Source organism: Peromyscus eremicus, chromosome 3 (genome assembly GCF_949786415.1).
Source record: "Peromyscus eremicus chromosome 3, PerEre_H2_v1, whole genome shotgun sequence".
NCBI lineage: Eukaryota > Metazoa > Chordata > Mammalia > Rodentia > Cricetidae > Peromyscus > Peromyscus eremicus.
The window spans coordinates 140,003,279-140,018,532 of record NC_081418.1 but is presented as its reverse complement, the minus strand read 5'-3'; the positions used below and the strand labels follow the sequence as shown (position 1 = coordinate 140,018,532).

Sequence of the window (15,254 nt, the reverse complement as noted above, 5' to 3'; positions counted from 1 at the left end):
TAGTATTTACTAGTACATCTTCAAATTATTAGTCATTTCTCTGAATTCATTTACTCAAATAAAATAAATTTAATAATATGCAATTTATTTTTGTAAATAAATTAGCTATTAAAAGTAATTGCTAGTTTTATGTGCATATATGTGTATCAACCTTCCTAGACTACCCATTTAGAGCACTCAGTTTTTACTCATTATTGGATTTCAATTTATTATAAAAGTTCAAGCACACATGTATATGTAACAATGATAATTAAAGTGGAGGTCATGAATTCAACAGAGAATGGAGTGAATGGGACAGGCTGGAGGGAAAGAGAGAGGGATGGAAATGATGTAAATATTGTACACACATGTAAAATTCTCAAAACAATAAAAATTTAAATTACAGAAATTAATGCAACATTCTTTTCTGTTACATTGCAGGGATCTTTGATGTAAGCATTAGACATTTCATGGTGTTAGTCCTATGAAAACTAAATTTAATTTGAAAAACATTTCTTTTGTTTGTAGACATCCTTATTACTCACCAAGTTATTATCCTATCAAAAATATTTTATCAAAAGTGAATTATCTTTCAAAACATTTATTATTTATTTATTATTAGGTTAAAAGTTTTAACTGCACCGGGCAGCGGTAGCACACTCCTTTAATCACGGCGCTAGGGAGGCAGAGCCAGGAGGATCTCCGTGAGTTCGAGGACAGCCTGGTCTATAGAGCGAGATCCAGGACAGGCACCAAAACTACACAGAAAAACCCTGTCTCGGGCGGGAAAAAAAAAAATCAACCGCAAAAATGAGCTCCGATGTTCCAAACTCCACCCACTTTGGCTGCATCAGAACCTTAACCTTTCAGTGAACAGCGCCGTAGTACAGGGCCTGGCATCATTCAGCTGCTGAGATGAGTAATGAAGGGGTCACCTATGCAGAACTGAATGTGGTGAAGGACTCAAGGAACCAGAAAAGGAAACCGAGAGACACTCGCAGCTCCATTTCAGTAACTGAGCAAGAAATCACCTATGCGGAATTCAGCTTTCAAAATGTTCCTCAAGAGCGTCTCCCAATCTGCAGGGACTGCTGCTGCAAAGGTGAGACACTATAACTACTCTAGGATGCCAGGAGCATAAAAAGATGGGCACAGAGGTGGCAATGGCCTCCTTGTGAGGACTGGAGATGCAACTTGACCCATGCTTTTATAATTTGTGAGCGTGGATCTTACTCCGTTGCAAGAATTTAGGGATCATTCTGTTGTGAGTTATTGCCTACAGACGATAACGGCACAGAGGACCTGGGGTCGGAGTTTGTCTGTTTGACTCGCTGTGTGTGTGGTTCTTCTGTGGGTGCAAACCTCAGGAACAGCCACCCTTTTCATCCCTTGCATTACTTTCTGCAGGTTTTCCATCTCCCCCAGAAAAACTCATCACTGGGATCCTGGGCATCATCGGCTTTGCCTTAATGGTCGCTGTGGTTATAATTACTACAGTTGCCACACCACGTAAGCATGTTTTTTAAAGATTATAAAAAAAAAAAAAAAAAAAACTCTCCACTTTAGTGCCTTTCAAAACTTCTTATCAAGAATAGTCAGCCAAGGAGCATGCATGAGACTGAACGAGGCCCTGTGAATGTGGGTGACAGTTATGTGGCTAGATCTGTGTGGGACCAGGGCTTATCCTAGGTGCATGAACTGGTTTTATGGAACACTTTCCTAGGGTGTGACACCTTGCTCAGCTTTGACACGGGGGAGGGGCATGGTCCTGCCTCAACTTAATATGCCAGACTTTGTTGACTCCCCAAGGGAGGCCTTACCCCGGCTGAGGAGTGGATGGGGGATGGGATTGGGGAGGGGTTGGAGAAGAGAAAGGAGGGGGAACTGGGATTGGTATGTAAAATGAAAAAAAAACTTTTTTTTAAATAAATAAATTAAAGAATATTTAGCTGAAAAGAAAAACAGAAAGAACAGCAGCTTTTAATTTAAAATTTAAAGTACATATGTAGATTAAATGTGGGAGGATTATTATGTATTTTGTCAATATCATGAATATCAGAGCAATTGTGTAAAATGTTTACTTTTGATGTTATCAGTGGTTTCATAACTCAACACAGTTTAGAAACTTGGAAACTCTTTACTGAGATGTGGAAACTGTTTTGAACGTGGTTATTTCATAGGTTACATGGTAACAGATGTTGAAATTTGGGCTTTCATTAAAGTAGTTTTCTCCAAAGTTTTCACCATATTATTTATTTTTTACTATTTCAACTGTATTCCACTGTATCCCAATTAAAATAGTACATCAGCTTCAGACTAAGAAACTAAAATTGTTACAATATTTTGTATGTTTTAACTCTCCAGATTCTGAAGCAAAGGCACAGATCAACTCCTCCCTGACTAGAACCCAGAAAGGTACACCTGGTTTGTCAAAGTTCTGATGCTTGTACACTTTATATTCTGTGTCTGACTAAAGCTATGCAGAGGTGATAGTAGATTTCTAGGAAAAAAAAAATCTAGAAATGTGAGCACTACATGTTCATCAGTAAATATTAAGGATGATAGCCTTTTGTGTCCTATAATAAGAAAACTCAAATAAAATAACCATATAAAATTTTAATAATTGGCTTAAATTTTTCTACTAGTGGACTATGATAAGACAGAAATGAACTCACTACTCTAGAATAGAGCTTATGTTCAGTGACTCTGAAAAATTTGTAGGGTAAAGACTTGTTTATTTAGTTTAAATAGAAGAATAAACACAGGGCCAAAGGGCAGACTCTTTGTGAGCTTGAATGTACATTTTGTTTATATTTATCAGCCTCTAGGCTGTGTAGATACATATTTTACATAAATGTTCAAACCTAATAAAACATATTAATTTTCATTATTAAATTCATGTTGCTTCTAGATAATAATCTTTCTTCATCACATCCTTGTGATCATTGTCCAAAAGAGTGGATATCATATTCTCACAAGTGTTATTACATTGGTGTGGAGAAAAAAACTTGGAATGACAGTTCAGTGTCCTGCACTTCCAAAAACTCTACTCTGCCTTACATAGATAGTGAAGAGGAGAAGGTAAGATCTGACATGTATCAGTCATTACTTGACCTTTCTTTCTGTCAATGGGAAGCGTGTAGAATCCATTCATATTCTTATACATGCTTCATGTATTTACAACTCTGTATAATATTTCATTGTTTTATTTTACAATGTTTTATTTATATTTGTATACTGGAAGTGAATACTTATTTCCAGATTTATTTATTTATTTTGTGAAAGCCATTCTTGTACAAATGCATTTAGTCTGAAATTAACTTTGCCATTTAATTTTAACATGCACAAAAATATCTATATATGTCTGATAGTTAAAATTGATCAGAAAGTGACTAGGTGGAGGTAATTATAGTCAGGTAATGATAACTAGGCAGACATTTCCATTTCATTAATGTCCCTTCCCTATGCATATTCTCATCAGGTCTTCTTGCACAAAATCATTTTTCTGACTTTTGGTACAATTAGCCACACATGCCTTTGAATTTTATAAGACAGGGATCATACAATATGTATACACTGTTACACAGGTATCCTGTACCTCAGTGGTTCTCAAACCACTCACTGTGAGTGAGAGTGGAATGGCCATCTCAACAGGGCTCACCTGGGACTATAGGAAATATCAGATATTTACACTATAATTCATAATAGTAACATTATACTTATGAAGTCGACACAGAAATAATTTTATGGTTTTCATCCACCACAACACGAAGGACTGTGTTAAAGTTTTATAACATTTGGAAGGTTAAGAACCACCACTATCAGCCGGGTGGTGGTGGCGCACACCTTTAATCCCAGCACTCGGAAGCAGAGGCAGGCGGATCTCTGTGAGTTTAAGGCCAGCCTGGGCTACCAAGGGAGTTCCAGGTAGGCGCAAAGCGACACAGAGAAACCCTGTCTCAAAAAAAAAAACCAAAAAAAAAAAAAAAAAGAACCACCACTATTACTCTTTCATGGTCTTAAAGCAAATCATTGAGCCACTTTACTGCATTGATCTGCAGTTTGCTAATTTTAACTGCCCTGTTATGTAAGCACAACATTCTAAAACCCACTCTATCTGGTGGGCTTGGAGGAAGAAGTGAGCGTCATACCCTCAAAGACAGAGGCATTTACATGGCCATCTGTACTCACGGGATCCCCTACACCAGCTCCCACTCTGGTGTCCTTGAGCAGGTAAGAGAAGCACTTCCTATGAACAATCACTCCATTAGGTGCTTTCAGCCTCTCCCAGTGCTGCTGACCAGTCTCTCTTACACATGGAGGAGGGAGCTCACATAATCCACCTGTTGTTGCTTGGGTTCTGGGAGAGAGCATATAAGGTCATTTCCTTCCATTGGACAAGGGACACAGGATGTCCTGCCATTCTGTAGTCCCTCATCTTCAGGTGTCATGCCCTTTCAGCTTTTTGTTTCAGGTCTTCAGAAATCTTTGCTTGTGTCTTTTATTATTCTCCATGTTTGCCCTTGTATTTATAACAGCAGCCAAGAGTAGCATTAATGCTACCTTCTCAGTAATCCATCCCTACAGTGATAGACAAGAGAGTGGAGGCTCAGCTACTTAATGATACTATGGTACCCAGAAAACAGAAATTTTGTCCACTACATCACTTCTTTCTTCAATAGCAAACTATAATCTTCTTTCTAAAACTGAACTGGAAGCAACAGCAGAAAAATTGATTGAGCACAGCACCCAGAGAGTTTCATGCATAGTTTCTGGAAATTTGTTTAAATCTTTGTTATGTTTTTGTTGTTAGAATGAATATCGATTAAATTATATAAATCAATTGCCAAATTCCCAACTAATAGAAGAATAAAGCTTCTAACTATAAACATGTAAAAGTTAATTAAAATACTAGATCAAAATTAAACAGATATGTGAGTGTTTTGACAATGTAAGAAGTGTTCTCAACTTTAATAAGTTGGTTTTTTATTGGACAATAAATATACTACGACAGAATACATTTTGTTTAAAAAATTATAAGAACCTTCATACTGATGGAAATTCCTTGTTTCTCTGGTAGGTCTTTCTGCAATCTCTCTCATGGGTCTCATGGACTGGAGTCTTTAGGAAGAGCAGAGATCAGCTCTGGGTTTGGAAAAAAGACTCAACTTTCAAACCAAAGTAAGTTTTCATGAGTGATGCAATAGACAAGAAAAAAAAAACTACAAAGAATCCCTCAGAAGAATGGTGTCAGTAAATGAAGTTGAATTATGAGCAGGCAAAATGATGCTGACCTTTGTGACCTGCTCATGTGAATCTGAAGAATGGGCTACTTGGCTGTTGTAATAAGTCCTTACTTTGCCAACTTGCATGAGATCCTTCTTTTGATTTGTTAAATGAAGACCACATGGGAATAGGAAGAAGCAAAGTGCTAGAGAGGTCCCCAGAAATCCACAAAGATACCTCCACAATAGACTGCTGGCAATGGTCGAGAGACAGCCCGAACTGACCTACTCTGGTGATAGGATGGCCAAATACCCTAACTGTAGTGCTAGAAATCTCATCCAATGACTGAGGGAAGCAGATGCAAAGATCCACGGCCAGACCCCAGGTGGAACTCCAGGAGTCGAATTGGCGAGAAAGAAGAGGGATTGTATGAACGAGAATTGTTGAGACCAAGGTTGGAAAAAGCACAGAGACAAACAGCCAAACTAATGGGAACACATGAACTATGAACCAATAGCTGAGGAGCCCCCAACTGGATCAGGCCCTCTGGATAAGTGAGACAGTTGATTAGCTTGAACTGTTTGGGGGGCATCCAGGCAGTGGGACCGGGACCTGTCCTTAGTGCATGAGCTGGCTGTTTGGAACCTGGGGCTTATGCTGGGACACTTTGCTCAGCCTGGGAGGAGGGGACTGGACCTGCCTGGACTGAACCTAGGAGGTTGAGCTGAATCCCCAGGGGAGTCTTTGCCCTGGAGGAGATGGGAATGGGGGGTGGGTTGGGGGGGGAAAGACAGGGGAATCCGTGGCTGATATGTAAAATTAAATTAAATTATAAAATAAAATAAAAAAATTTAAAAAAAGAGATGAACTCATTTAGTAGATTATCTACATAAAGTACATCTGAATTTTGTATTTCCACCAATGCAGGATGAAAGAGTTTTCCTCTGTGGAAGGTAACTGTGTCATGCTGTCAGCTTCTGGCCTCACAACAGATGACTGTACAGCTTTACATACATATCTCTGTGAGCGTAATTTCAACAACTAAAACACCTGCACTTGGAGTCTGCCAGGTAATGTTACGTTTCATAACCTGAAAATAGATTTATGGTTGTGTTCATCTTAAAGTGAATTTTATTACTTGCTCTAATAATAATTTTTTTCAGAAACAATCACTGAAGTATAATAAACACACAAAAGTACAAATATTGCTTTTGTATCTGAATCTTTTTGCTCAAGATACACTTTATAATATTAAATTTTATAATAGATTACATATATCCTAGGAGAGTTTGTGCAGAAACACTGTTGCATTTCAAATTTACCATTCCATGTGCTGTCATAGGACTTTGTAGAATTGCTTTGATGGAAGCTGCAGGTTATAAATTCAGTTTTTTTTTTAGTACATTTAGGATACTCATTTATTAACTATTTTCCATATAGATGTGCATACCCTTCTTCCTTCCTTCTCAGCTCCCCTTCCCGTTCACTTCTCCTCTGTTTCTATTCAGAAAAGGCAAGTCTCCCTGGGATATCAACCAAACATGGCATATCAAATTAAAATAAACCTAGGCACCTTCCCTCATATCAAGGATGAATGAGGCACCCAGTATGAGGAAAAGGGCCTCAAAAGTAAGCGAAATTATCAGAGTCCCACAAAAAGACCAAGCTACACAATTGTAACATATATGCAAAGTACCTAGGTCAGTCCCATGCAGGCTCCCTGACTGTCAGTTCAGTCTCAGTGATCCCTTGAATACAGGTTAGTAGATTCTATTGTTTTTCTTGTGGTGTCCTGGACCCTTTTGGCTCCTACAAGCCTTTCTCCCCTTCTCCAGAATGATTCACCAAGTTCCGACTAATGTTTGGCTGTGATGGAGGCTCTCTGATTGTGATTATGTCAGGCTCCTATTTATGAGTATAGTAGAATATTATTAAGAATCATTTCATTGACTTTTGCCAGTCATGTTTGGTTCTTTTTGTTGTTGTTGTTGTTGCTGTTGTTGTTGTTTTTCCATATGAAGTTGAGTATTGTTCTTTCAAGGTCTACAAAGAATTGTTTTGGAATTTTGATAGGGATTGCATTGTATCTGTAGATTGCTTGTGGTAAAATGGTCATTTTTACTATGTTAATCCTACTGATACAAGAGCATGGGAGATCTTTCCATCTTCTGATATCTTCTTCAAAGACTTGAAATTCTTGTCATACAGGTCTTTCAACTGCTAGGTTAGATTTACCCCCCCCCCGAGGTATTTTATATTATTTAAAGCTGTTGTGAATGGTGTTGTTTCCTTGATTTCTTTCACAGCCCATCTGTCTTTGGTATCTAGGGGGGCTACTGATTTGTATAGTTAATCTTGTATTGAACCACTTCACTGAAGGTGTTTATCAGCTGTAGGAGTTCCCTTGTTTCTGATTTTAGCAGAATTGCTTTGAGTTTCTCTCTATTTAATTTGTTGTTGGATATCAGCTTGCTGAAAATTACCTTCATTGTATTTACATATGTCTCATGTATCCCTGATCTCAACAAGGTTTTTATCATGAAGGAGTGTTGGATTTTGTCAAAAAAATTTTTGGCATCTAATGAGATGATCATGTGAAGTTTTTTTTTCTTTCAGTTTGTTTATATAGTGTATTATTACATTGTCAGATTGTTATATGTTGAACATCTCTGCATCTCTGGGATTAAACCTGCTTGATCCTGGTGGATGATCTTTTTGATGTGTTCCTGGATTCAGTTTGCATGTATTTTATTGAGTATCATTGCTTCCATGTTCATGAGGGAAATTGGTTTGTAATTCTCATTCTTTGTTGAGTCTTTTTGTGCGTTGGATATCAGGATGACTATGGCCTCATGAAATGAATTTGGAAATGTTTCTGAAATGATTTCTTAATATAGTTTCAATATCCTAGGTCTGTAAACCTTATAGTGAAAAAATTTTAAATACAGACATAAAATATTTACACCTTCTTAATAGTTTTTCAGGGGCTTTTAATCAGTTTCATGTGTCTTTTGTTTCTTCCTTTTGTTTTTAAATTCTCTTCCACATTTGTATATATCGTGTGTGTGTATGTGTGTGTGTGTGTGTGTGCACATGCACACACGCACATGTGTGTGGGCACACATGCCCATGCCATTGCACATGTACAGAAGTCAGAGGAGGGAGAGTTTACATGAGTTGGTTCTCTCTTTCTACCACGTCGGAGTCAGGATTCAAACTCAGGTCAAAATATTTGTTGGCAAACACCTTTACCTGCTGAACCATCCCACAAACCTTTGTTTTGTTTTGGAGACAATGTATCCCTGTGTAGCACACTCTGACATCAAACTGTCACCAATCATTCTGTCTCTTGAGAGCAGATTTTACAGGTGTGTGTCACCAAGCTTGGCCTTCTGTCTCTCCAATGAAAAAACTTTGGTCCTTATTGACAGTTTTTGTTGCAATTTTGTTCTTGGTCATGATTTTATACAGTGTATTGTTGTCTATTTTCTGTTTTATTTGTTAAGAATTTCATCTTGTTTTGCTTTTCTGATTGTAATTTTATGGATTAATATTCATATTAAAATCTCTCTTCTGTAATATTGCCTTTGAAGAAATTAATTTTTGTAAGAGAAATTTTGATATATTTTTTATAATTCATAATCGTGAAAAGCCATTATAATAATCTATTTGTCCCATCATTATTGAGAAATATGCTTCAGATTTAGAAACTACCTACTTCAAAATTTTGGTCATTTACTGATTTTTTTCAATAAAGTGAAAGGAATTTTCAATGATGTTGTCACATGGCTGTGGATATGGCTTGTATGACGGAAGAACTTATTTTATGTTATATTTATTTTTAAATTAATTTTAACTTAAATAGCTTCAGTTTGAATGTCTTATGCAAGCATGTAGTGGCTACAATGGCTACTGTGTAGAGAGCTCAGCTGTAAATACTTTCTAATTATACACTTGGAAATATTAGTATAGATCTGAGGAAATTTCCCAGGTGGATCTAAGAACCTAAGCCTTCTGGCTCACAGAGGTGAGTATGTGAGTAAATTCCCGTGTTTACTATCCAGGTTAAGTATTTGCATAACCTCACAGATTGTTATATTTGCCGAGGTATGGTGCAGAAGTATCTAGGTTCTATTCTACTTGAGATTAAACTCCTGTCTTCCAAGTCTATGTTTTATTAATTATTCATTTAATTTTATGTACACAATAGGTAATGAAATATTATTAATGGCTGGCATGACAATTTTGTCATTATTAAATACTCTTCTTCATCTCCAATAATAGTTATTGTCATCTTATGATAGTACACTACTTTTTCCATTTTTTTTACTTTCATCTTTTCTTTTGCTTATGATGAGAGTTTATTAATATAAGAAAGTTGAAATATAAACCCATATTAATTTAACTTGAATACCAATTAGTTTATATTTAATGTGTTATTAGGTTACTATGATATTTATCATTTGCATGCATATATAATTAATTCTAATTTTCATTTAATTTTGAACACTCTCATCTCATGAATTCTACTTTTTCTGTTTCTTTGTCTTTTCACAACATTTTCATTGATCATGTGCCATTACATGAATTTGCTAATTTTGCTAAAATTTATTAATTGAGCTTTAAATTTTCTTTAATTTATGTGTCATATTTTTCAGTATAATTCTTTACTCATTAAAATCTAATAGATTAGGAATTTTGCTCTTTTTCAAACAATCACAAGTTCCAACAACCTTCTACTTTAACTGTTTATTCTACATTTTCTTTCTGAAATGCTATGATATACTTCCTGATGCTAACAAACTTTTAAATTCGATATTTTGCCATCAATATTGCATCCCTTTACTATCTATTTAAGGACACTCAATAATCCCTTCTACTCTTCCCTTTTGTATTTGCAAGACTGTCACTCACAGGAAGAAGACTTTATCTTTAGAAGAACTTCAAATGTTTCCATTAGTCATAGTCAAGTGGTGACTGTATTTTTGCTAGTTCCTGAAAAATGAACTAATTTTGCCATCATAGTAAAACATACATTTAAGTCTTTGTTACTTTCAAATTGTTCATCTTTAAGTGTCAGCATTCCTCTAGTAAGAGCCAAAGGAGAGTTATTTTAACAGGACTGCTGTGGGATGTTCTGTATGGCAAATGTGTTGCTCTGATTGGTCAATAAATAAAACACTGATTACCAGTGGCTAGGCAGGAATTATAGGCGGGAAAAGGAGGAGACTAAAGCTGGGAAGTGGAAGGCTGAGTCAGAGACACTGCCAGCCGCCACGATGACAAACAGCATGTGAAGATGCCGGTAAGCCATGAGTCACGTGGCAAGGTATAGACTTATAGAAATGGATTAATTTAAGCTGTAAGAAGAGTTAGCAAGAAGCCTGCCACGGCCATACAGTTTGTAAGCAATATAAGTCTCTGTGTTTACTTGGTTGGGTCTGAGTGCCTGTGGGACTGGCAGGTGAGAGAGAATTGTCCTGACTGTGAGCTAGGCAGGAAAACTCTAGCTACACAGGACTATCCTGAGAGACAGACAATTTGAAAAAATGCAACTATCATTTTAATACAATTTAAAAAATAATTTTCCATATATTTAAAAAGATAAAATCTAACTATTCTTGCTATATTAAATCATTTGCTTGGTTTTTATATTTTTGTTATATCATTGTCTGAACATAGATTTCATAGAGCTACATGTCAGAAAAGTGAAAGCCCATATTATTGTATATAATAAAAAATGCTTTCTACAATATAAGTATATATATATGATTATATAATTTAAAACTTCAAGTCAATGTCTGTACTAATAATAGATATAACTATATGACACAGGGAAAAGGAACATTAATGAATATGGCATGGTTTACATTATTTGACAGCTTTAAATCTTACGTGTACTAATATGTAAGAGAAATTAATTGAGCATGTATAGAGAACATATATGGAACACATAAAATAAGATTCCATTTATAAAAATAAAGTATAATTAATAGAAATTTAGCCGGGCGGTGGTGGCTCACGCCTTTAATCCCAGCAATCGGGAGGCAGAGCCAGGTGGATCTCTGTGAGTTCGAGGCAGCCTGGGCTACCAAGTGAGTCTGAGGAAAGGCACAAAGCTACACAGAGAAACCCTGTCTCGAAAAACCAAAAAAAAAAAAAAAAAAAAAAAAGAAATTTAGATACATTCATTGAAGGAAACATGTAGATCCTTGTGCTCACTAGGAGAACTAGGAATGTTAAACACAAAAAGTGTTCTCTTCAAAGTGATAACCTGCTTTCCATCCAGAAGGCTGGGATCAGATGTGGGTAATAGCCTGGTGACTTTCTCAGTGTCTGTGTGGCCGAAACTACACTGGATCCTCCTTGATTTTTATCTTGAGCCTGTTTTCTTAGTTAATCCTTAGAACCTATTTTTATTGAAAGATGTCACTTGTACTTTACAAAAAGTTTACATATAGTCATGTCTCTTTTTTAATTGAAAATAGATTCTTCTCTTATGTAGTACATCCTAACCAGAGTTTCCCTTCCCTCCACTTCTCTTAGCTCTACCCCAAACCTCCTCTCTCCCACAGATCTACTCCTATTTCTCTTCAGTAAAGAGCAGGCATCCAAGAGACAACAGGAAAACAGGACAAAAAAATATGCAATTAATTCAGAAGCTCTCATATCGAGGTTGGACCAGAAAACCCAGTAGGAAGATGTCTTAAGATTTGTTGTGCACATGGGATTGAGTTAATTATCATCAGGAAGTATTTTTTTTAAAGTTGTGTTGTAATTGAATATGCCTAAGACTACTTAAGCTCAAACTCTAGAAGTTTGAACCAACACTGGCTACTGAGTCATGTTTAGTCATGTTGAGCTGAATTTCCTTCTTGTTTCCCTAGACCATTAACCTGCTGGCTCTGGTGATTACAGAGAACTCCACAATTAGTTACTCAATGAATGACAATGACATTCTTAGGAATGTGTCATTGCACGTTCTCATGTTTGTGTAAACAAGCCATAGAAAATAGACAAACTGTAGCAGCTTCACTGTCTTCAGCTAAGTAATATCATGGGAGGGTAGTTATACATGATTCATCATTGACTGGAGTATCTTCATTGCTGTTGGTTTGTTTTGTTTGTTGTTTTGCTGGAAATCCTCCCACACACTGGGCAAGTGCTCTGCCACTGAGACACAGCCTAAGCCAGAGAATATCTTTATGTGGTCAATGACTACACAGGTTATAATAAACTTTATTTTTGTGGACTTTAGAAAATAAAAACTTAGATTTGTTTGAGCTCAGTCTTCCAGATGTTTCATGGCCATAAACACCCTTGAAGTGACAGATAACAGACTCCCCTTTGCTTGATATTGATAATGTCTATTTCATGGGTGAGTCTAATGTCAACTAACATTTTCAAGCATAAAATACCTCTTTCTTTAAAATTTTAAAGACTTCTCAGAACTATTGAGCTATTCAAAATAAAGAATAGCATCTCATTTAAAGACTAATGGTAGTAACTAAATAAAAGCACTATAGTGAAATAATCACTATACATATGACAAAAATACTATTCTGTACCCATGAAATATCCAGTCGTTGAAAATTATCATATATCAAAATTATCATAAAAACCTGAATCATTTATAAAATAAAAATAAAAATAAATACACCTATTCTCATCATTAGGCTAAGTAATATTCTAGACATTCTAATTAAGACATTTATGTGGTCTTGCTTCAGATTAGTATATTTTTACTTATGAGCATTTTTCTATTACTGAAAATTGTATGCCAGACAAGGTCTTTATTCCAGATCAATGCTTCAGATGTTTGTTTTGGGGTCAGGTCTTACATAGTTTTATTCCTAAAACAAGCATGAAATTCTATAGACCAGGCTGTCATTGAGTTTAAGACACCTCTGCCTCAGCTTCCCAAGTAGCTTGGATTATAGCTCTAAGCCACTTAACCAGGTGTCCTGATTACTTTTTCATTGTAAACTTGACACAATCTGGGGAGAGGGAGTCTCAGTTGAGGATTTGTCTTGATCAAATTAGGCTTGTGATCACTAATGTGAGAGGATGTAAGGAGTGATGGCTCATGTGGGCAGCCCAGCCCCTTGTCTATGGCACCATTCCCAGTCACATATAGTGCTGGACTGTATAAGAAAGCTAGAGATGGAAGCAGCAAGCAGTGTTCCTCCCTGTTTTCTGCCTCAGTTCCTGCCCTGGCTTCCTTCAGTGATTGATGTGACCTGGAAGTATATGCTGAAACAAATCCTTTCCTTACTTAGTTGCTTTTGGTCAAATGTTTTATCACAACAACAGAAAAGCCAACCAGAATGCCAGGCTTTCACTCCTTTCTTTAATTTTTACCAATCTATTGTGTTTCATGGTCCCAAGTATGAATTTTTGTTGAACCCAGACATCTGTTGAAACTTATTTTTACAGTGAGCTACACTTCAAACATAGGTGGATATTTGAACTAGATTTTTGCATCTAGCTGCAATATAAGGAGTGTTCATTCCACATCTCAACCAATTAGATGCATCTAAGCTTCCCATATTATACAAGCTTATGAAAAATGTATGATATTAACCTCTAAAGTACATTTACCTAAAGCATAATTCCTGACGCCTCCTGCCACAGAGATGAAGAGATTACTATGAACTGAATCTGGCCAAGGAACCCAAGGATAAGCACAGGAAGTGAAGGGCAGTTGCAGCTACAATCCAGTGACTTCACAGGAAGTAGCCTGTCTGGAATTGCGTCCTCAAAGTGCTCCACAGCACCTTGAAGGAAATGACAATAATATCCATGGCTCAAATAAAATATGCATTTACATTTCTGTGTGAGGATATGCGCTTGAATGGTGAGCTGAAGTTCAGACTCATTCACGTGTGATAATCCAGCCTTAAAATTGGGTATAGTAAATGTAAATGTATATATACATATACTGATATGCTGCTAAATTATCTAGCTTTTTACAAAGCACTCGTGGAGTAACACTTTTATTTAAGATGCAAATGTCTGTTCCAAAAAGAAAATAAAATTCGTGGATGTGGCATTTTGGTCCAAGTTTATCTTTTCTATTCCATGTGCATGTAACACCCTGTGGAGCTGTCTCCCTCCATCTTTCTCATTGTTTCCATTTCCCCTGAAGATTTCCTGTTCCCTTCAGATGAACTTGTGGCTGGAATCCAAAGAATCATCTACTCTCTCTAAACGTTCTACTAGGTGGTAACAAACACAGATATTACTTGTAAGAATGTTTTGAGATGATTATAGAGGATGTTTTCATTATAACAGATGAAAGTCTCTGTATATATTTCTCTGTACATAGTCATCAGAGGACACATTTAAGATATTTTTGTATTTATGTAATTTTAAAATTTGTCACATGTTTATTCTGAATTTATTAAAAGTACAATAATATAAATATTGCAAAGTGATTTTTATGTCTATGTGTTATTTTGTAAATCAAAGACATGCTTCTTAAAACCCTTATAAAGATGGTAATTAATAATTATAAGTGGTTACATTAACTATTGCAAAGTTTGATCAGTTTTGAACTTTTAGAAATATTTAGATACTTATAATAATTTCTCCCCAAAGGTTCATTTCTATAATAATTTTTCCACATAAATTAATTTTATTATATATTCTTATATTTTAATATAAAAAGATTTCAAATGAAGAAATTAAAATTCAGATTTGTAGAAATATTAATTATTTCACACACCCTCTACTTTTTTTCAGCTATTGTAATTAAGAACAGAACATTGTCCCTTCAATTAACCTCAGCAAAGTACACAATAATTTCCAAAGTTACAATATTTGCACAGGTGTTATTTTGTCTTGATCTCAGCCTACTTAAAATTGATCATGACATTTAGGGATAATAAACAATATGAATTAGTCGATGAATCTTCACAAGTAAAGACTTTAGGAAAACATTTATTCTTACACAACATAAAAGAAAATGTTTAAAGTCACTATGTCCTTTGGTATAGGTTGCCTCAAATTTGGCACTGTTTTACATGACAGGACTTAAATAATTGTTC

The 15,254-nt window shown here is 35.9% G+C and overlaps 1 protein-coding gene across 1 annotated transcript; it reads left to right on the top strand.

The window, feature by feature from the left end:
* Positions 1–894: 894 nt before the first annotated feature.
* On the top strand, positions 895–6,250 carry LOC131906519 (NKG2-A/NKG2-B type II integral membrane protein-like). Its single transcript, XM_059257134.1, has 6 exons — positions 895–1,081; positions 1,387–1,488; positions 2,344–2,394; positions 2,891–3,060; positions 5,060–5,160; positions 6,133–6,250. Exons 1-6 carry the CDS (start codon positions 895–897, stop codon positions 6,248–6,250), a joined length of 729 nt encoding a protein of 242 aa, XP_059113117.1.
* Positions 6,251–15,254: the final 9,004 nt, after the last annotated feature.